The sequence below is a fragment of the Mesoplodon bidens genome, assembly GCF_964165515.1.
Source record: "Mesoplodon bidens genome assembly, chromosome: 15".
Classification (NCBI taxonomy): Eukaryota; Metazoa; Chordata; class Mammalia; order Artiodactyla; family Ziphiidae; genus Mesoplodon; species Mesoplodon bidens.
The window spans coordinates 5141563-5164220 of NC_138171.1; the positions used below are offsets into that span (position 1 = coordinate 5141563).

The 22658-nt window shown below is 45.9% G+C and overlaps 1 protein-coding gene across 2 annotated transcripts in view; it reads right to left on the bottom strand.

Annotated features, from left to right (window-relative positions):
* The window catches only part of VAPB (VAMP associated protein B and C), a 49240-nt gene extending 37556 nt beyond the window's left edge, over positions 1-11684 (bottom strand). Inside the window, exon 1 of one of the 2 annotated variants that reach the window (XM_081256886.1) lies at positions 11370-11684. In XM_081256886.1, coding sequence (XP_081113012.1) covers positions 11370-11427 — 58 coding nt within the window. In that variant the 5' untranslated portion in view covers positions 11428-11684. The remainder of the gene's footprint in view (positions 1-11369) is intronic. The other variant, XM_081256885.1, reaches the window with a different exon arrangement.
* Between the last annotated feature and the right edge of the window lie 10974 nt (positions 11685-22658).

Consider the following 22658-nt stretch of genomic DNA (forward strand, 5'->3'; position numbering starts at 1 on the left):
AAGAGAAACCTGGTGAACTGAGAAGGGCTTCAGTGGAGGGGTAAGGAATGAGAACTGAAAGGAAAGTGAAGACGTAACCCAGTCATTGAGATTCACTGCTTCCAAAACTTTACCTGTGATGTAAGACCGAGCATTTGCTAAAGTGGGGGAAGATCTAGAGGAATGTGATTTCCTTTTAGGAAGGGGAAACTTAACCATGTTTGCAGGCACTGGGAAAGCATCAAGTAGAACAGAAAGTTGAGACACCAGAAACAGAGAGGCTGACTAGTGGAGCAAGATACCACAAGTGATGGAAAAGGAACGGGGTGAAGCACACCAGGTGAAGAGGCGGTGGGGACGGTGCTGAGGCCCTGCACCAGGAGGGGAGGCGGTGAAACCTAAGTGTGCAGAGGAGAGAAAAGTGACCAATGCTTGGTAGAATATCTTTATTTTCTGAGTGGAAGGCACTATGTCCACATCGATCAGCTGCACACAGCAGGCCTTGCTGAGGGGCTTCACATTCCTTTGCACAGAAAGTTTTCTTTTCTTTTTCCCTTCTCACCTTTCTCAGCCTGGACATGAACTCCCTGAGAAGGGGCCCCGTGCCATGCATTATGCTAAGCACTGGGACCAGGGATAAAAGACATGGTCCAAAAAAGGCCAAGGCCTTGCTGATTAACAGGGGAGGAAGGCAAGTAACCAAACACAACTCACCACGATACACGCAGGGGCACAGGGGACAGGCACAGTGTGAGTGGAGTGCCAGGAAAAGGACCTCAAAGTGCAGGAGGGAGCGGTGGGACAGGAGGAGGAGTGAACTCATCTTGAGTGATGGAAACAACATATGCAAAAGCTCTACAACCAGGGAGAACCAAAGGCCAGAGCACAAGCATGAGGAAAGGTGATGCTGGAGAGATCAAGGGCACAAATGATTTTCCAGGTCTTGTTAAAGAATTTAGAAGTTATTCTTTTGGCAATGGGTAGACCTTTAAAGATTTTAAGAAAGCAAGAGAACTAATAAGAACCTGCTGTGTAAAAAATAAACAAAATAAAATCCAAAACTTCAAAAAAAAAAAAAAAAAAAGCAAGAGATAAGCTGAGGTTTGCACATTTGAAAGTGCCATCAGTATGGAGAGAAGAAAGAGGACTCAGGCAGGAACCCCAGGTAAGAAACTATTAATTACAGTCATCCGGGAGAAAGGTGAGGCAGCCATAGAGGGGACAAGGAAGACGGGAGAGAGCCGAGTCACGGGCTTTCTGAGTTCGGTCGCTCCACTGTGTGGAAGTGGGTACCATTCAAGGAGGTATGTGCAGGAAGAGGAGGTTTGGAGAGAAAAGGAAAAGGCAGTGGGGAAGCGTACATTTCGGGGCATGCTGCATTTGAAGTATCTGCAGCCCCACATAAGGGCTCGGGTCAGGCCTAGGATCATTGGTCAACGCCGTTAGAAGCCAAGGGTACTGGCAGAAGAGCTCCCCGACAGGGAAAAAGGAAGACGGGTGGGGACGCTGAGAGACAAAGAGAAAAGGAGCAAGAAGGGGTGGGGGTGGGGGGAGGGATACCTGTACCCCTGAGCCTCACCCACAGGACTCTATAAGGAGCGGGTAAAAACGGCCAGATGGGTGGGAGAAAGCCAAAAGAGGGGGATTAAGAAGGTGAAGGGAAGAGTGTCAAGTAGCACAAGGGCAACAGGTGTCAAATGCTACAGAGGGCACACAGGAGATAAAGAATAAAAATCCAACAACAGATGCAGTAATGAAGCAAGAAAGTCCCCAGGCAATGACTTTAGGAGTGAATGGGTGGTGAGAAAATGGTCATGAAGACTGTTTGCAGAGGCTTGCTAGGAGAAGCTACTTCCAGAAGGGAGTAGTAGACTAGGGAGAGCGAACGAGACTGAGAAAGCAGTTATTCTTTTTTAAAGGTAGACAGGACAACACTCAGACATTTACTGAAGAGGACTAATTGCCAAAGCACTGTGCTCAAAGTTAGGCATGTAGAGAAAAGAAAAGAAAAGAAAAGAAAAGAAAAGAAAAGAAAAGAAAAGAAAAAAAAAAAGAAACAATCTTACTAGGAAGGGCAAAGGCGTTCATTTAAAAATTTTTTGAAACAATAAAATAAAGAGACCCAAATAAACTGACCAAGTTTTCTCTGGACATCTCCAGATGACCTCTCATGTTTCTTCCCCCTCCGCCATTCTCTGAGCAAGATTAGAGGCCAACTAGGCACCCACAGTAAACTGTGATCCTCCTGTCCCCAAACTACATGAGAAGTTTTGAATGAGGAGTGTATCTGCAGATTCTCCAAGGAGTGATTCATGGCTTTTCTTCATCCAATTAGTAAAGCGGTGCCTGACTTCGAAAAGGTCAAAAAGCACGGATTTAGATTTTCAAAGCAGTCCATCAGGACACACTTATATGCCAACAAATCAATTCGACCAACAGAATGAGAATTCAAATAAGCCTCCACAAGGACAAACCTTTGGTTTTTCAGCAAATCTCTCTTTTTATTCTTGTGTATGCTTCTATTTCAAATGGTCAAACCAAACACTGAAAAGATGACTTCTTTGGGGTTACTAGCAGAAGCAAACAATTAAGAAAAGAATATATTCTATCAGCTACCACTGGGGAAAACTAAAGAAACAAAACCTATAGGAGCTTGCATTCTGTAGCATGGAAGACAAAAAAAGCAATCAGTAAATAAAGCACAAGGAGAGGATAACATAAACTAAACATGCAGTGGTACACAATCTGTACAGTTTGAGGTGATGCAGGAAACACTGGAACTGGATAAGAATATCCAAGAATACTCAAGAAAGGTTACTAGGATAGAGTGAGCTTTGCAACAGGAACAAGAGGGCTCATTAATCAAAGATCTGAGAGCCCACTAGTGCAGAGCAATGGTAGGTTCTAAGAAGAATACAAACTCCACTTTCTGCCCTCACGGGCTTTCCATCTTTCTTCTTCAGCGAAAATAAATTTTAATCACACGTTTTCAAGACTAGAGCTGGAAGGAACACAAAGTGGCATGGAGTTCAAGCTTCCTCATCCAACAGAAGAGGAAATCAAAGCTGGGTGGGGAGGTGAGCTGAGTGTCTCTCTAAGTGACAGCAGGAGTAGGAACAGAAGCGTCCCTTTGTAGCACAAAGCACACAAGCTGTAGAGGCTGGAAAGGCCGAGGTGCAAATTATGCATTCCACCAAGTGCTGGGCCCAGTTTCTCTCATTTTTAAGATGGAGATGATGATAATACTTGGCTGTTCACCTAGATTTGAACTGCATGTGATGTGGCTTGGAACACTTAATTCCTTGGGTTCTCTAAAGGCTGGAGGGTCCTCTGAGAATGGACAGGAAGAGAAGACTGACCTAGGTACCCTTCCTTCCCTTCCCTTTTTTCTACTATACTGTAAATGTTGCTGAGTGATGTAACTAAAAGGCAAAAGAGTACCCAGTCAACCTGCACTGTTTGTGATGACAGACACTGAGGTATAATAAAGGCCTTGGAGTGGGGGGTGGGTGGTAGAAGGAAAGGTGGGGTGATAACATTAGCACATAATTTTCAACATTAATACATGAATGACACAATCAGAAGTGATCGAGTTAGAACAAAAGTTCTTAGGGGAAAACAGAATTAGTATAAAGATTTTTTTAATCAGTCGCTTTAGCGTTCCAGAACAACTCTGCACTTCGTGGAAGCTGTGACAAAGAAGCCACTACTAGATTACAATGACAATGAAGCACGTTTCCTTCCTTTTTATATCTCGTTTCTCTTTCACTGCTCCTTCTCAATTCCCACTGTCCTATTTCCAGTCCTGCTTTCATCTTCCTAACAACATAATAAATAAGAAAACCCCGGGCCTTCCTAGTGAGCCACACTCCCACTAACTTTTTAAGGGGAGCAATATAGCCAATGTAATGATAAACAACATGGGCTTTGCAGTCAGACAGATCTTGGTTCAAATCCCAGTTCTACCTCTAATTCAGGTTATGAACCTGAGGATCATAACCATCTACTTCCTAGACCTGTTTTAAGAATAAATGAGCACTTATAGAAAAATGCCTAGCACAAGTCACAGATCTCAAATCCCACCTTTCCTGTGAGGTTCAAACCCCAAAGCAGAATTAACAGTTTTTTCTAAGCTCCCAGTGAGGGACAGCCCGTAAGTGTCCCATTTCCACACTCTCCTCCATCCTCCCACCACCTGGAGGCTGGAAACTCTAAGGGCCGGGACTCCTCTCCAGTCCCCACTCCGGTGCCTGGCCCACAGGAAGCTTTCAGGACCCTGAGTCACAGTTATGCTATACTCCGTCAGACAAGAGCGGGGTCATCTGTTTATGAAGTAAACCTCAAAGGATGAGCTGTGGAAAAGGAAGAAACCCCAAATACTCTCAATCAGACAATCATCTACTACGCACACAATCATCATACCCATGCATGTCTCTAAACCCTCTCCCATCTGATTCATATGCATGGATGTCATCATTTGGGGGAATGATGACTTCCCAAAGTATACCTCCTACAGAATAAAACAGCACATTCTGATATTCACCTTGAGTTTTTCTCTTTCAACATTTGAGAAATCTCTAGTTATATGTTAATTCACACTTATTTGTTTCTCTGCCTTTGTAGCCCCACTTGTAAGGTTTAAGATAGCACCTATGAAGGTCACTTATTTCAGACCTTCCTATCTGAATAAGCACCCTTTTGAACTCTAAATTCCCACTTTACAAATGTGCAAACCCGTGAAATCTCTACCTGTAAGTTTCACCCTACCTTCCAAAGACTCCAGAGCAGATTTGCAAATTACTCGAAAGTTAAATGTGTTCTAAATATACAGAATCATTAAACACCAATGATACCTGTTATAAAAACTGAATATTCACAAGGTAAATCAAAGAATGCTCTGGAGTCACCAGCAGGAACTCTTAAAAAGTATGCTGAGAAATCCCTCCTAAAAATTCCACAAATAATAATTCTTAATTAATTAATGTTCTTAAGAAATTACCCTGACAGCTCCTAACACTTCCTTAATGGTTAAAAATTCTCTGCCTCCCTCCCTCCAAAATGAAACCCTTTATGAGTTCATTCTAGAGTCGACGTGAAAGAAATGGGCTTTGACGCCAGACAAACCTGCATTGAATCCCTGCACCACTGTTTACCACAGTGGCCTCATCCAGAAGCAGGCTCCCTAACCACTGAGTAACTCACGTCATAGGACTGTGTTGTAGATTAAATAATAAGATGAAGAACATAAAGCATCTACCACAGTCCCTAGACTTTGTGATCTACCTTCTGGAAATTAAGCATTTATCTCCTAGAAATGTTCATTCTTCCCTCACCCTTTCTTTCCTCTCATATTGCAAAATGAGTGTCAGCTCCACTATGGCCACTGCTTTTAACTCCAGACCCACCCTACTGCGGGGTCTACTAAGTGGTGGACCTCCACCACTTAGCCCCTTACAAATACGCCCTCTGCTCCCAGCTCCCTTGGTGCGGGGTTCTGTTCCTCTCCGATCTTTGAGCACCCTCCAGCCTTTAAAGACAACCCAAGGAACTTAGAGTCATAAAGGTTACAAGCCACATCACAAGCAATTCAAATCTAGGTAAACGGTACAGGGGGCCATATAACACTGTCTTCAAGTACAATCCAAAAGACAAAACAGTCTCAATCTCTTTCTCCCCCAAAATATTTATTTCCCTAACACCCCTCCCAAATAGGCTAAGGTTGTAAGACCCTACTGAAATGCCAACTGGATACTAACTCAAACACATCATGGGTACCTGTGAGAATGTGTGCACACCAGCAACACTTTAGGTGCCCACATGGGCGTGCACACACAAACACAGCCAAAAGCCTGACTGAAGACACTACTTGACACAGATGAAAAGAAATAGTAACTGCTAGTGAAAAACTGATAATAACCCCTCTGAAAGGATGAAGGAAAACTCTAGGGAGGTATTTCTATACCTTTACAGTTTTGTGCCATTAATGCTAAATTATTAAATGAAAGCACTTCAAGATTTTTCCCTTGGGACTATGGCATTTTCTCAACGTTTTTTTTTTTTTTTTTTTTTTTTTTTCCAGGCAAGGGGGGAAAATCCAAAAGCACATTAAGGCATTGTTTCTAGACATCAACAGCTTTTGTTAAAACAACGTATTTAACATTTTGAAAAACAGATATTCTAGAGATACTGTTTTGCCACACTGGTATTTTTTAAAATAGTCTGAAAATGACTGTCAAGTTCAGTAATTTTGTCCCCATAATGAAGCTCTTTAAACAACTGTTGTTTTCGTAAAGCTAGCAGCCTAGGTCTGTCAGGTAAAAACTTCAAAGAATGTGCACATCCACCGAGCAAGGGCCAAAGCAATCCTGGATACGCTATGCTGAGGACAGCCTAGAGAGGGGGGCCTAGAATGACAGAACAGGAGGAAGCAAGCCTGGAAACCATAATGCAACTTTGTTTTTAACACAATCCCCAGTGCAAAATAACTGCTCAGAAGGCTTTTATTTTATTTCATTAAAGACACTCAATGGCAACCCTGTCTTGACTAATGGAACTCAGCACTCTTTGTGTTCGTCTTTCTTGTCGTCTTGCTGAAAGCTATGCTCATTTCTTCCAAATCATGGTCATCCTTCAGATGGCAAATTTTTCAAATACAAGTGGGAGATATATGAAGCAATCTTGGAGATAACTCCTTATGTAAAAATTCAAGTTTCAGGTTCTAAAAATCAAGTCTAAGGGTAGTATTTGAGTATAACCAATATAGTTTACTCCCTTGATTCCTCCCCTGATTTTCAGCAACTTAGTGGTAATATTACAGGGTCAAAGTTCTCAGTATTTTGCCTTCCGCGCTGGAAGGAAAGACGCTATATAATTTTAATAAATAAAAGACAGTGTTAATCATGTTTAAGAGTTCACCTCTTTTATAAGCATCAATTCAGACTAATTATTTTAATAAATCCACACTTGGATGCAAAGCTACCAGGTTTATCATGAAGAAAACTGTGTTCATGTTACAACCACACACAACAAGGAACTATCACCATATAAGCACATAGCCGAGAACTATCCATTTCTTCCTTAAGGAGTTAACCGTGAAGAAGAGAAGTAAATAAGTGGGTAAAAGTAAGTTAACTTCTACCTCACATTCCTCTCCCGGGAACAAAAACTCAGAAGTAAATAACACAATCTATGAAGATTTAGGTTTGACGAAAGGTTGGTTAAGTTTAATGCCACTTGCTTCTTATGAGCAAGCTGGTTAATAATTAAATAAATGAAGATGATCTATTCAGGATGGATTTAAACCACTACCATAAAGAATCTTAAGCACACTGCTGACATTCTGTTGTGCTGTAAAACACAGTCTGCTCTATGTGATCATGAAATGTTAAGGAAATCAGTGCTATGCTAAAACTAGAGAATTAATGCTGGAATTAGCATCTGAAAGATAATTACTGCATTGAACAGACTATATCTACACGATGTTACAATTTTTTAGCTTCCTAAATACTAAACTACACGTTAACTTAAGAGGGTGAACTAATGATTCTAAGCACGCTTTCCTTATACAAAAGAGACTGTCCCTAACCTATCTACCCAAGTTCCTATTTCCACCCCAGAGTGGTCATCAACCACACCAATCCAGTGGTGCTACCCCACCTGTGACCCACACTGACCAACAGCAGGACTACCCGAGACTTCTAGAAGGCCATGGTTTACTCACACAATAAAGCAGAAGCAATGGGTCCACAGCAGGTTTAAATCTTAACTAATCAGCTCATGAGGACGGTTAACTGACCACTCTCAGGTGAAAGTATCACGAGATGGGGGAGAAGGCCGGAATGTGAAGAAGGATTGAGAGTCCTGGGCAACGACCGAGAAAGTACAAGACATACTACTTACCGTGGATGGAATCGATGGAAGGGGGAGGGGAGGAGGAAAAAGAGAGATACAGAATGCCCTGAAAGTGACTCATTCAAAAAGCTCTCATTGAGCTGGGCAACACGTGGGACCTCAGAGTGAAAAAGGAAATGACGTGGCCTTGGAAGAGGTGAGAGCAACAGAAAGAGCAACAACGCAAAGCACACACCTCCCAGGCTGTAGAGCCCCCAACGCTTCCAGAAAGGTGACCCAGTCCAAAGAGATCCTACTGCTTCACCAAGGCAAATGTCACAGTGTCATGCTCCTTTCAGGAGGCCAGGAATCCTCCTCCTTTCGACACTCAACCCAAGGCAGCACGGCACTTCCTATGAGACTGAACGAGGTCCTGCAAGTCTGTGCCCTCTTCTTCTGCAACATCCTTAACCTCAAAAGAATCACACAAAATGCCCAAGACGAAAAAGAATCCAACGTATACAACCCCGTATCATTTTAGGCTACACTTAAAAGATGACTAATTTTTTCCTCTGGATGACAAGCATTTTAATTATTATCTTCTTAAGCAAAGTTGGCTTACGAGTTTGATTCATCTAAGTGAACCGTATGAAGTCAGAATCATCACCCCAAGTAATCTGGAAGACACCAGTTAAATGTGCCAGTTCTCATCCTGAGACGAATGCTGTCTATACAGCAAAACAGGGTATTGAGCCTCTATTCTGACTTCACAGTCTTAGTCCTCACTTTAACACTAACCAACAAACAAATCATAAGGTGGTTCACATATGCCTGCAGATGCCTCAAGCCAACAGCCTTCAACAATTTGACACCGTAACTTTCCTGGATCACTTCCCTAGCAAAAATATCCAGTGACTTCGGCCATCACTGCTTTGGTCAACCCTGGGCCAGAGACAGCTCACTCTTCTTTGCCACACCTTTCAGGTGAAGAAGTTGAAATGATGAAACCAGTGCTGCAAGTACAACCAGCCTCTGCATAACACTGCACATTTACAAAGCAGCTGAGCAGCCATAATGCCAACAAAACCTTCTCCACGAGGCAAGGGAGATATGAGCGCCTTTCCCACGGAGTAGAGAGTAATCCCAGGCCCTGGGGCGCAAAGTGGGCAGCCCAAGGTCAAACGTCACGAAGTAAAAGAACCGGGACAAAAACTTCCATTTTCTCCAGCTAGTGCCTCTTTCTGTCGCATCGCATGAGAGGACAGTGTATGTACTGGGGGTGGGGTTAGGGCTGCAGGGGATCAATCAAGGAAGAACTAGCCGAGGAGACACAACACAACGGGCACTTGGACACTGGCTGTGTCTGTGCACAGAGGCCTGAGAAGAACTGGCTCCTGTCTACTAGACAGCCTCATCTCCTCCTTTGCCTCGTGACCCCAACAAATGCTCTTTGTCACCGTCATCCCGAAATACTACTGACATCCCAAAGGAGCCCCATCACCTCAGTCTTCGTGCCTCTGTACGTGCAAGTTCCTCCACCTGACACGCTCCCCAACCCTTTCTGCTTTTCACCTGCTTCCATTCGACCTTTAAACTCTGCTCAAATGACACCTCCTTCAGGAGATGACCTCCTCAGTGCTCTCAGAGTACTCTGGACTACCCTGCATCACCGCACTCTTCTGGCTGATTCTGTCATCTGCTCTCCTCCCTAGACCTAAGTTCTGGGGTGGGGGGTTGAGGGACAGCAGGGGCCTACACGTGACGTGACTCATCTCCTGGTACCTGGCACGTGGAGCAGGCGCTGAAATGTCTGTGGACTAAATGAATGCACGTGCCAATTCCCAGGAGTAGCTAAGCCAGGCTTCCAGGGTAGAGAACTTCAGACAACTCAAGTGGAAACCATCACCCTCCACATTCAATTGAGTCACCTGGATTCCTTTCTCAGGCGGGCGATGAGAACATCACGTAAGCTATAGCACGGCTGTGGAATTATAATCCACGTTAGGTTTTTGGGGTGTTTGTTTTAACTGGAAAACCTTCAGTTGTTTATACACTTGGACTCACTTCCAAATGTGACAATCTGGAGATTGTTAACCTGGGAAGCTAAGTGACGGCCACAGCACTGGAGTATTTCCCAGGGGTCGGACAGCATAACTGTTATAGCGTGAACTCTGAAATCTGGGTTCAAATGTGCCATTTGCCAACTGAGTAACTTTGGGTCCGTTACCGGACACTACCTCCTGCCAGTACATGTAAAGTGGGGTGCCTTGGGGCCAGCAGGCATTCCAATGCCACAAACATCTATCGAGCAGCCACCCTAGGCTAAGTGCTGGTGACACAGCGGTGACCTGGCCGTCCAATGCAAGCATAGTCTCATCAAGCCAGCCTGTCTTTTTTCCTTCACAGCACTCACCACTACCTGAAACACTCTCGTGTGCTGGCTTGTGGCCCCTCCCTACAAGGTAAGCTTCATGAGAGCAGGGGTCTTGTCTGTCTTGTCCATTCATCTCTCTCAAGGGCCAAGCAATGTCTGCTACACAGTTACTCAGTCCCTCTGGAAAGAAGGAATGGCCAAGTCAGATGAAATCCCCCGGCTCTGATATTTTCCTGGAGAAGGTAGGGGGAAAAGACTAAAACTAAAGGTACAGGGATTTCCCTGGTGGCACAGTGGATAAGACTCTGAGCTCCCAATGCAGGAGACCCAGGTTTGATCCCTGGTCAGGGAACTAGGTTCCACATGCATGCCGCAACCCACTGCAACTAAGACCCAGTGCAACCAAATAAATAAATAAAATAAAAATAAAAATAATTAAAAAAAAAACTAAAGGTACACATTTCAAGGGTCTCTGGCTCGCCACAAACACATGTGGCCCCCTGGGCTTCCTCGGGCTCCAGTCCCAGGCGGCTCCTGGGAGAAAAAAGATCTCGCCACCCTGACAGCCCCGCACGGCTGCGGAGACATGAGCAACGGGCACGAGAAAGGCAGGAGAAGGAAAGCTGCGCCACGCATCCCGTCGGAACTTCTGCGGACGTTCCTTTCGTTCATTTGCTCAACAGGTACTTATTAGGCTCCTAAGGCGTGCGGGGCATAAAGCAGAGACGTGACAAAGTCCTGTCCTCATGGAGCTTCCCCCCTTACAGACACGGTACACAAGTGCGTAAAGTGGTCCTTTCAGCGAGTGGTAAGTGCCGAGCTGCCACGCGACAGGGGACGGCCGCAGGTGTCCACGGCGGGGTGGCCAGCCAGCGAGAGGCGACCTCTGACCCAGGGCCTGAGCCTTCTCGGCACAGGCGGCCGCCGGGGCCCACACTCAGTGAGGAGGCCGCATTCGGGACAGGAACGGCCAGAGCGGCAACGAGGAGACTGTCTCGAGGGCGAGGCGCGGGAGGCTGCGGAGGAGCAGGCCCTGGACTCCCGCGCCGGACGCCTGGCCCTCGGGGCCCGGGGAGCGCGGGCGGGCGGGCGCCGCGGCCGGGGGGCCGACGTCACCACCGCGCCACCGGGCCCTCCGGAGCGCGGGCCGCAGCGGGGGCGCGGGGCGGCGGGCCTCCGGGCTTACCTCGGAATTTGAGCTCGTGTTGCGGCTCGAGGCTCAGGACCTGCTCCACCTTCGCCATGTTCCTCGGCGGCGGGACACCTCGGGCGGGGAGACCCCTGAGAGGTCACCTGAGGTGGGAGGCGTGAATGCTGCGCCCCCTTTAAATTTGGAATGGGGGGGCCAGCCGGGGCGCGGGCGGGGGTCGCCTACGGGGTGCGCGCCGGGGGGCTGCCTACGCGGTGCAGGCGCAGGGGCGGAGGGCGAGGGCGAGGCCGCGGCCGCGGTGCCCAACGAGCGCACGGCACGCACGCACGCACGCACGCACGCAGCGACGCACGCACTCACGCAGCAGGCCCGCCGCCACGGCCCGGCGCGCGCTCGGGCGGTGGAGAGCTGAGCGCGCCGAGCCCCTATCGGCCAGTGCGCAGGCGCGGCGCTTGCCGCGGGGGCGGAGCTGCCGGACGGCAGGGGGTGGGGCGTTGCGCAGGTCCGGGGGAGGGGCGGCTGGGGGACGCCCAGAATTGAGGACCGTCCCCCTGAAGATTATTTTTTCAGGGCCCGTGGGAGCCAGGCTTTGTGTTAAGTGCTTTACTCAATAATAATAATTAATAAGAATGAACTTCCACTTTCCCCTGCTAATGTGGTGCCAGGCACTTAGAGCTTTTGAATAATAAGGAAAGTACTATTTATTCTTATTATAAACATGATGTTTATGGGTGAATGATGTGTGCTAGGCACGATGATGTATGGTAAACAATAAATATAAATTTTGTAAGCTACCAATTATTGCTTGCTCATTTTGTGCCACTCTGCTGAACGCTTTGGATAACAACAGCATCAATTATAATAAATAAAAGCTACTCTACATTAAATGTTTACTATGTAACAAGCACTGTGCTGAATCCTGGCTACTAAATGCAACAAATATTTAGAAATACAATGATCAGAAATATTGACCTGGTTCCTACCCTCTCACTAGAGCCCATAGGAGAGGCAGCCTTTGAATAAATAACTGCACAGAAAAAGTACATGATTAACAATTACTGAGACCCCCCTGGACTTCCCTGGTGGTACAGTGGTTAAGAATTCGCCTACCAATGCAGGGGACACGGGTTGGAGCCCTGGTCCGGGAAGATCCCACATGCCACAGAGCAACTAAGCCGGTGAGCCACAGCTACTGAGCCAGTGCTCTAGAGCCCACGAGCCACAACCACTGAAGCCCACGAGCCACAACTACTGACCCTGCGTGCCTAGAGCCCGTGCTCTGCAACAAGAGAAGCCACTGCAATGAGAAGCCCACGCACTGCAATGAAGAGTAGCCCCTGCTCGCCGCAAGCAGCAAAGACCTGACAGAGCCAAAAACAAATAAATAAATAATTTAAAAAAAAAAATTACTGAGACCCCATGTCTGCTTGGCCTCAAAAGTGAACACTTTACCTCATTATTGACATTTAAATTTTACTTTGTTATGTAATGTTTACTACATAAAATATGTATTAATATTCTCCTTTTCATATATAGATGAAACACAGCAAATAGCTAACACTGACCCTACATGGCAGGCATATGGGGATTCTTTGTACTTTTTTTCCCACTTTTCAGTATGCTTGGAATTCTTCATAATAAGAAGGTTTTTTTAAAGATAATCTTTGTCTTTTAACTACAGCATTTGGTCCATTTATACTTATATATTTATGATATATATGGATTTATTTCTACAGTCTTATTTTGTGCCTTCTATTTGTCATGACTGTTTTTTCTTTTTCCTTTCCTTTTTGCTTCTTTAGGGCTGATTTTTTTTTTCCTCATTCCACTTTTCTTCCTCTTATGTACTCTACTTATGTTGTTTTAGTGATTACTCTTTACTTTGCTCCCTGAAAATAAAAGCACTTAGGCATACTTTAACTCTAATCACCCATCCCCTAAATTATATGCCTTAATTATAGTATATTTTAAGTTTAATCTTTTCCTTTTTCACCAGTGAGTCATTACTAAATTGTTTATATAGTCAATGTTAGTTTAGACTCAACCACACAGTTACCAGTTTCTTTGCTCATCTTTTCTTCTTGCATCTCAGAACTTACAACCAGGATCACTTTCCTCGTGCCTGAAGTAGAGCCTTTAAACTCTGTTTCAGTGAGTTTGTTGGAGCAAATGCTATTGGTTTTTGTCCATCTGAAAATTACTTTATTTTTCCCTTGTTCTTGCAAGATATTTTGGCTGGTTTACTAGAGGGACAATTGTTCTCTCTCAGGGCTGTGAGGATGCCACCACTGACTTCCAGCTCTCGTTGTTACTGCTGAGGTTTCAGATGACAATCTCCTCATTATTCCTTCAAAAATAATCGTTTTGGGCTTCCCTTGTGGCTCAGTGGTTAAGAATCCACCTGCCAATGCAGGGGACACGGGTTCAAGCCCTGGTCTGGTAAGATTCCACATGCCGCGGAGCAACTAAGCCCATGCACCACAACTACTGAGCCTGCGCTCTAGAGCCCATGAGCCACAACTACTGAAGCCTGAGCACCTAGAGCGCATGCTCCGCAACAAGAGAAGCCATGACAATGAGGAGCCCCCGTACCGCAACTAAGAGTAGCCCTCACTCGCCGCAACTAGAGAAAGCCCGCGTGCAGCAACGAAGACCCAACGCAGCCAAAAAATAAATAAGTAAAATAAATAAATTTTTAAAAATATAAGAAATAAAAAGTTTTTTCCTGTTGTCCTGGGGTTCTGCAGTTTTATCATGATGTATCTTTTAATTTATTGTCTTAGCCCATTCAGGCTGCTTTAACAAAATACCATATAGACTGGATGGCTTAAATAATGACGTTTATTTCTCACAGTTCTGGAGCCTGGGAAATTCAAGATCAAAGCACCAGCAAATTCTGTGCCAGGCACGAGCCCACTTTCGGTTCATAGTCAGCTATTTTCTTGCTCTCTGGGGTCTCTTTTATAAGGGCACTAATCCTATTCATGAGCTCTCCCCACTCATGACCTTATCACAGGTCATGACCACAGGTCCTTAATACCATCATTCAGGAATTGGGTTTCAGCGTATGAATTTTGGGGAGGATACAAATGTTCGGTCTATAGCATTTATCCTGCTTGAATTCCCGAGGGTTTCTGAATTTGTTGACGTATCTTTCATGGTTCTGGAAAATTCTCAAACAACATTTTTTAAATTTTTTAAATTGTTGTAAATACACATAGCATATAATTTACTATCTTAGTCATTTTAACTGTACAGTTCAATGATATTGAATACATTCGCATTATTGTGCAACCATGACCACCATCCATCTCCAGAACTCTTTTCATCTTGCAACTAGAACTCCTTACCCAAAAAACAATAAGTCCCTATTCCCCCTCCCCACAGCCCCTGGTAATCACCATTCTACTTTCAGTCTCTATGAATCTGACTACTCTAAGTAAGTGGAATTGTACAGTATTTGTCCTTTTGTGTCTGGCTTATTTCACTTAGCATAATGTCTTCAAGATTCACCCATGTTGGAGCATGTGTGACAATGTCTCTTTTAAATGTTATTTTAGTCCATCCTCTCACTCTTTTCTTCCAGAAGTCTGACTAGTAGTTTATTCAACCAGTATTTTTCAAACTGCAGGTTGTTTCCCAAAGGTGACATAAAATCAATTTAGTAGGTTGTTACCAGCACTGAGAAAGAAAATGAACAGAAACTATCAGAGTGTGTTGTATTTTTTCATGAAACTTTTGTTTCAGTTGTATTTACTAACATACCTATACACGTAACTATGTAGTGAGTTACAAATAAAATGCATTTATTAGACCTTCTCATACCGTTCTCGGTGTCTCTTTGCCTCTCTGTCATAGCTTCATCTCTCATCTCTGTGTCCCGTATTGTGGATATTTCTTCAGATCTCTCTTCCAGTCAGTAATTTTCCCTTAGACTGCCGATAAACCTGTTCCAGGAGTTTTTCATTTCAGTTATTTTTTTTTAAGCCTCTAAGTTCTACTTTGTGCCTTTATACAACTAAGGATCACATTGGCAGGTCTCTAACATTGGTTCCAGGCCCCCCTCCACGCAGGGAATGGTGCCGTATTGGGGTTTTAGTGTTGGTCTCCACTGTTGTCACTTTAGGCAGTGGCAGTGGCCAGGTCAGCTTGATGAGGGGAAGTCCATGTTCTCGGGCCCGTGCAGAGCTTCCACACCTGCTGCCATGAACACTTTTAAGTAAACTCAGTGTACAAGCAATGGCAGAGCTGGCCCAGAATTTGTCATCCTGTCCAGTGGATTATTACTGAGTCACTGATACCCTTGGGTGGGCATTCACACGGGACACTGGAAATATCTTCACACTGTGCTCATCCTGGGAGGCATCCACATCGCCCCTCCCCACACCTCCCTCTCACGAAATCCAGTTCTGCTGTATCTGTTCCTGGCCACCCAATAAATGGAACCAGGATGCCACAGAAAAATGGCTGATTCTAAGAAGGGAGCATGGAACATATGAAATGGACCTGGAGCACCTTAGAGTGCCTGGAAATAAGGAAGTGCTCAAAAGACAAAACTAGGTGGTATGTCAAAGGGACACAGGAGCCAATGAAAGAGTTCCCAATGGAACAATTTAAGCAACAGCAATCAGTAGCATAGTATTGGATTATAACCTGAAGAATAAAATAAATATCCATGCGTCCATACTGATATGAATCATGTATTGAGTAAATAGAGTAGAAAAGACAGAAGAATTCCAAATAATTTATGTTAGCTATTCCTCCCTCAAGGAGGTGGGACATAACCCCCCACCCCCTGAGTGATGGCTGTGTTTAGTGACTTCTTTCCAAAGAGTACAAGATGGAAAGTAGGGAAATAGTAACTCTAAGAAGAGAGACCCAGGAAATGGTACCCCAGCCAGGTGATCAATGATGAGTCATGGTGGAGCATGGACCTTGATACGATGTGATGAGAAGGGCAATTCACCTCTGTGGTATTCCCCCCCAGAAGCCCACAGTTCCAGTCTAATCACAAGAAGAACATTGGAAAAACCCAAACTGAGGGACGTCCTACGTAATACCTGAGCAGCACCCCTGAAACTGTCAAGGTCATCAAAAACAAGGACAGTCTTAGAAAGTGTCACAGCCCAGAGAAGCCTCAGGGGATGTGATGACTAAATGTCATGTGGTGTCCTAGGTGGGGTCTTGGAACAGAAAAGGGGCATCAGGGAAAACCAAGGAAATCTGTATAAAATATGGACTTCAGTTAACAGTAACATGGTAATCACATGAATAGTGGTTCATTTGTTGTGACAAACGTATCACACGGAAGACGTCAGAGACAGAGGAGACTGGGTGCTGGGCACATAGACGCTCTCTTTACTGTCTTTGCAAGTTTTCTTTTTAAAAGAATTTTTATTGAAATATAGTTGATTTACAATGTTGTGTTAGTTTCAGGTATATGGCAAAGTGATTCAGTTATACATATACATATTCTTTTTTAGATTCTTTTCCCTTATAGGTTATTTTAAGATATTGAGTATAGTTCCCTGTGCTCTACAGTAGTTCCTTGTTGGTTATCTATTTTATATACAGGAGGGTGTATATGTTAATCCCAAATCCCTATTTTATCCCTCCCCCCGGGCTTTGCAAATTTTTTGTAACTCCAAATCTCTTCTAAATTTAAAAGTTTATTTAAAATATTATTATTGGATTTTCAAACACCTAAATTGGCGTTCTCTATAGTGCAATCAGTTACTGTTGCTCTCTGACCCTCAAATTCTTTGATAACCAGAATGCATAAGGTTGAAGCACATTGAAGAAATGGGTGGCTTTGTCGAACTGGTGTCTCACCCCCTTTCCTGTTTCAGAAATGCCGCCACCCCTGGCTGTCCTTCCTGGCCTCAGTCAGTCACTCACTCATTCTCTCTTTCATTCATTCACTCATCCAAGCAGCATTTCCCAGGATCCACTGCATCAGCATCCTGCAGTGGATAGATTTAACCTTGGCTACAAAGGACCTTACTGTCTAGTGAGGGGAGTCAAGAAGAAAGATACCAAGAGACAATGAACTTTACTCTGGGGACTGGGAGAAAACTTAAAAGCTCATAGGGTATTAGAGAATAATCTTGGGAAAACAGTAGGAAAGATCTTGCCAGACAGAAAAGAGAAGGAAGAGTTCTCCAAGTAGAGGAATAGCAAATGCAAAGGCCCTGGGGTACACGGCCTGCCAGGGCCTATCTGGGGAAAGACAAGGAGTAATAAAACTTTCTCACATTTATTTAGCTCCTGCTCTGTGTCAGGCAGTAGGTTAGCATATGTATTTGTTTCCTATAGTGCTATAACAAATGACCACAAAAGTGTGGTTTAAAACAGCACACAGGACTTCCCTGGTTGTCCAGTGGGTAAGACTCTGCGCTTCCAATGCAGGGGGCCTGTGTTCGATCCCTGGTTGGGGAACTAGATCCAACATGCATGCCGCAACTAAGAAGTCCGCATGCCACAACCAAAGATCCCACATGCCGCAAAGAAACATGCCACAGCGAAGACCAGGTGCAGCCAGAATAGATAGATAGATAGATAGATAAATAAAAAATAATAATTTTTTAAAAAGCACACATTTATTATCTTACAGTTCTGGAGGTCAGCAGTTCGAAATGGGTCTTACGAGGCTAAAATCCATCTGCGCTCTGTCTGCAGGCTCCTTGCCTTTTCCAGCTCCTGGAGGTTGGCCACAGACCTTGGCTTCTTGCCCCTTCCTCCAAAGCCAGCAACACAGCATCTTCGACCTTCATCTCCCATGGACCTCTACTTCCTGTGTATTGAGTGTGTACATGTGGGCCAGATACTGCACCAAGTGCTTTGTTTATATTAACTTGTTTAATCATCACCATGTCAAGAGGGTGATCTAGACCCACTTTACAGACGACGAGACCAAAGCACTGAGAAGCGTACCAGCAAGGGCCAGGGTGATGGGTCTTCTGTTGTGCTATAGAGTCTAGGTGTCACCCTTGGCTATCCTAGAGGATGTCCTATCCAGATGAGTAACATGACCAAACGCATTGGTTCTTTGTTTGTTTGTTTTGTTGGTTTGTTTCATTTTGTTAAATTTTTTTTCATTTTTGTTTTTTAAATGTATTGTTTTACTTATTTATTTTTACTTGAAGTATAGTTGATTTACAATGCTTCAGGTGTACAGCAAAGTGATTCAGTTATACATATAAAACGCATTGTTTTTCAGAAAGAGACCCACAGACATAGAAAACAAACTTATGGTTACCAAAGGAGAAGACGGGGAGGGATAACTTAGGAGTTTGGGATTAACATATACACACGACTATACCTAAAATAGATAAACAAGGACCTACTGTATAGCACAACTATACTCTAATAAAATAAATACATAAAGAAAACCATTCCAATAGTTAGAAAGCCTTAAAAATAAATAAAATGCTCAAAACAACAAAAACAAAAAGTAAAATGTATTGTTTTTAAGTACACTTTTAATTTTGCAACAATTTTAGACTCACTGAGAAGTTGCAAAAGCGTTACAAAGAGTTTTGTCTACTCCTTACCCAGTTTTCCCAATGTTATCATTTTACATCATTTTACACAACTGTGGTGGCAACATTGGAACATTCATCATTGTAAACTCCAGACTGTTTTTGCACGTCACCAGTGTTTCCACAAATGTCCTTTTACTTTTACCGGATCCAGTCCAGGATACCACACTGCATTTAGCCAGTTTATTTTTCACAGAGATGCTCTGGAAGCTGACTGGGGGATGAAGTGATGTCACCATCAACTGTAGCCTCCGAGGACCAAGTGCCACATGACTGGCACCATCCTGAGAGGCACGGGTTTCTCCTACATTCTCAAAACGATGGGTGATAACATCCCTTTCTCCAGTTTGAAGCTGAGGGAACCAAGGCACAGGGAGGTTTAAACACTCGCCCAAAAGGAGTGAGAAACTGGAGCTGGAGGACAGGGACGTGGATGAAAGGGACCACAGGGGTGCGGGTGCGGTGCGTTTCTCAGAAGTGGAGAACACGGTGAGGGCCTGGGGGATGGCCACAGAATCCCGTGGCCCTGCCCGAGGCCCTTCCCACTGGCTGTTCCCTCTCCTGCGGGGCCTTCCCAGGGCCACCTGACACTGTCACTGTCATTCGACCACTTCCTGACTGCCTGCTGCGCACGGAGCGCCGGGCTAGGTCCCGGTCACATGTGGAGACACGTGCGCACAGGTGAAAACAAACCTCGGGAGGGGAGTTGTGGGCGCAAAGCTGGAGGTCCAAAGGCAGGTGGGTGTGAGCTGGACGGGACACCCGCCTGAGAAGCCTGCTCTGTGAGGCTTCCCTGACGCCAGCTTCTAAGTCAGGCTGTTCCTTCCCAGCGCTTGTCAACATGGAATTACGTATCTATTTATATGCGGCCCCTCTCCCCACTAGGACACAAGCTTCACAAGGATCTCGCAGGATGTGAGCTCCTAGCGAAGCCTCCAAGCACAGTAATCAGTAGAGGAGGGAGGGAGGGAGGGAGGGAGGGAGGAAGGAAGGGAGGGAGGGAGGGAAGAAGATCCAGGGTCACCAGGTATTGAAATTTCAGGACTAGCTCATACATACGCTTTGTTAAAACCCACGTGGACCCAGCAGCTCCAAACCGGCCTGGATGGAGGTGGAGGGTCATGGACTCAGAGCCACACCACTTCTTTGCAAACAAGGGTGCACTCATGTGGCCCGAGGTGGCCTAACCCTTGTCCAAAGAGGGGGGCCCTCCAGGCTCAGGCAGGAGGACTCAGGAAGGGCTCCCTGCTCAGGGGAGGGAGACGGATGCTTTCTCCCTTCCCCACCCAGGAGCAAGCCCTCCCCGCTGCCCTGAACTCCCTTGGTTTCTCATTCCTGACTGGGAGCGACCTGGGGCGGGATGGATTTGTGGTCCCCATCTCTGCGTTCAATACATGTCTGATGAATGAACGCAATAATGTAATTAAGAATTGGAAGGGGGGTTGGGGAGAAAGAGTCTTTTCCATCCTTAGGCCTTGTCCCCAAGCACCCAGAAGGCCACATTTGCATACAAATAATTGATATTCTAATTACAAATCATTGGTATTGATTTATTAAGCAGATCCCCAAAGGATCTCTAGAAGATAATTAGATTCCAAGCTCCTTAGGGGTTAGGAAGGCATATTGACCTCCTTGTTCCCCCCGGCGGTGTGAGAAGATGCCTACGTGATACGTGTTTGATGAGACGGGCTAAGCCTGCTCCCCTTGTGGGGAGAGCTGATAACGGCCCCATAGATCATTTCCAGTGTGTCGGGGGGTGTTCGGGGGACAGGGGGCACCTCCATTTGTGTGTTTGCAAGTTCGTGTATGTGTGTGTGTGTGTGTGTGTGTGTGTATGTAAAATTTGCAAACCTCGCTTTTCCCCAAGCCCGAGTGATTTTCCACCCTGTGAGTGGCCTTCCCTCACGGAGGGGGCACACCGCCCGAGCGTGGGGACCAAGGGACAAAAGACACGCAGACCCCTCGTCCAGGCCCAGCCGGAGACAAAGCCAAGCAAGACAGAGCCTGCAGTGGCCCCGCCACGGGGTGGCAGGGGGCTGGAGGTGCTGGACCCTTCCGGTCATCTCTCTGGGCCTCTTTCCCAAGCCACCCCAAATAGATGACATTAATACATTAAAAAAAAAAAAAAAGCCACAGGTGAAGGAAGCCATCAATAGAAAACTTGGCAGTTTTTACTGATCTGATAAAAAAACTCTGCTTGCTCTGCGAATGCAGCTTCGAGTCCCCCCAGGTCCGCTGTCTGTCTGACCCACTGGCCACCCCCAGGGCCCTGTGAGAATAGACGCCTTGCTGCAGCCCGGGACACCAGGCTCAGAAGAAGAGGAGTATCCTGCAACACGACCCTCCAGAACTCAGTGGCAGAGCCAGCCCAGCAGGGCCCGGGCAGGCCCAGGGATGGAGGGAGGGAGGGGTTGGCAGGAGAGAGCGCTGGTGAGAGAGGGAGGGAGGGACAGGTGTTGCGGTGGAGGTGTTTTACGGCTTGGTTTCTCCACTTCCATGTTCCTGTGCCCTGCTCCCAGGAATACTTAGGGCCACAGATTTTCAAGTGACTGACACAGCCTTGCATTTCTGTCTGGGCGCAGGGAAACAAAAACAAGCGATCACAATAGGTAAAGCCAATGCAGCTTCTCAGCAAATCCAAACAGCTGCAGCAGACCCCATCATCTCATGCTGGGAAGGGCCTTGTTGACCCTATCTGGGTGGTGGAGGCTGCTGCCTGGGCCACAGACCAGTTTAGCAGCTCTGAGATGTACTAGGTGTGTGACCCTCCGGCAGGTTCCTAAGCTGTGGGCAATGCCCTCCAGCCAACGGCCCCGGGACACAGCTGCAGTGGACCGAGGGGGAGTCATTGCTCACTGCAGTGCAGAGGAGGTAGCTCAGAACACCCAAAGGGAACGAGTTGAGGGAGGGTTTCACTCTGGGTTAGATGCAAGGGAGGGCAGACCAGAGGCAGCTTACAGCTGTAACCAACTGGCAAAGCAGTAGCCTACCCATCACTCAGATTAGCTGGGAGAGGTCAGTTTGGGGCGTTTGGACAACGTCCTTGTTTTGTCTGGGCTCAGAAGGATGACGGAGGGGTCTTGTTGTTGTCTCGACCCACCCTGGTCACGGAGTGGCCCTGTGGGGTGCTGGTGTCCTGTGGAATTCTGTTCAACAGGAGAGAGGACATCAGGACCAGCTGTGAGTGCCAGGCCAGCTCCTGGCTGCCAGGAGCTGCGTTTCCTTCCCTGCCCACGCCTCACCTGTAACGTGGGGAATAATCAAAGTTTCCCTCTCTAAGATTTGGGGAGGATGCAATGAATGAATGCAAGTAAAGTTCTTAGCGCCCTGGGCCTGGCACATGGTAACTCCTCAATAAAATATTAGCTATGACCATGAGGGTGGCATTTCACACAGCTCTCCCGGTCTCTTGTGTTGCATCTGGGAGGCTTGTATGCTGTGTGGGCTTGGGAGCTGTTCTATTCCTGGATATTTTACTTATTGCAGGGCAGGTTTTGTGGTACATTGTGAAGGAAGTGAGTTCATCGCATAGGTAAATCCCTCTCACCCCAAATACGGCACACCCAGGAAACAGGGCATTAAAAACTGGCTCTTCATCATCAGTTTGTAACTTGGCGAAGGCATCCCCTATCCCCCCATCTTTTGTTCAATAAAAGCAAGCGATTCTTCATTCGTAGCAATTAGAAAAAGGGGCATGTAGTAGATACCTGCTGTTATTTCCTCCCGTGGGAAAGGTAGCACAAAGAACCAGCTTTATCTCTCAGAAGATTAATTCCCTCGTGAG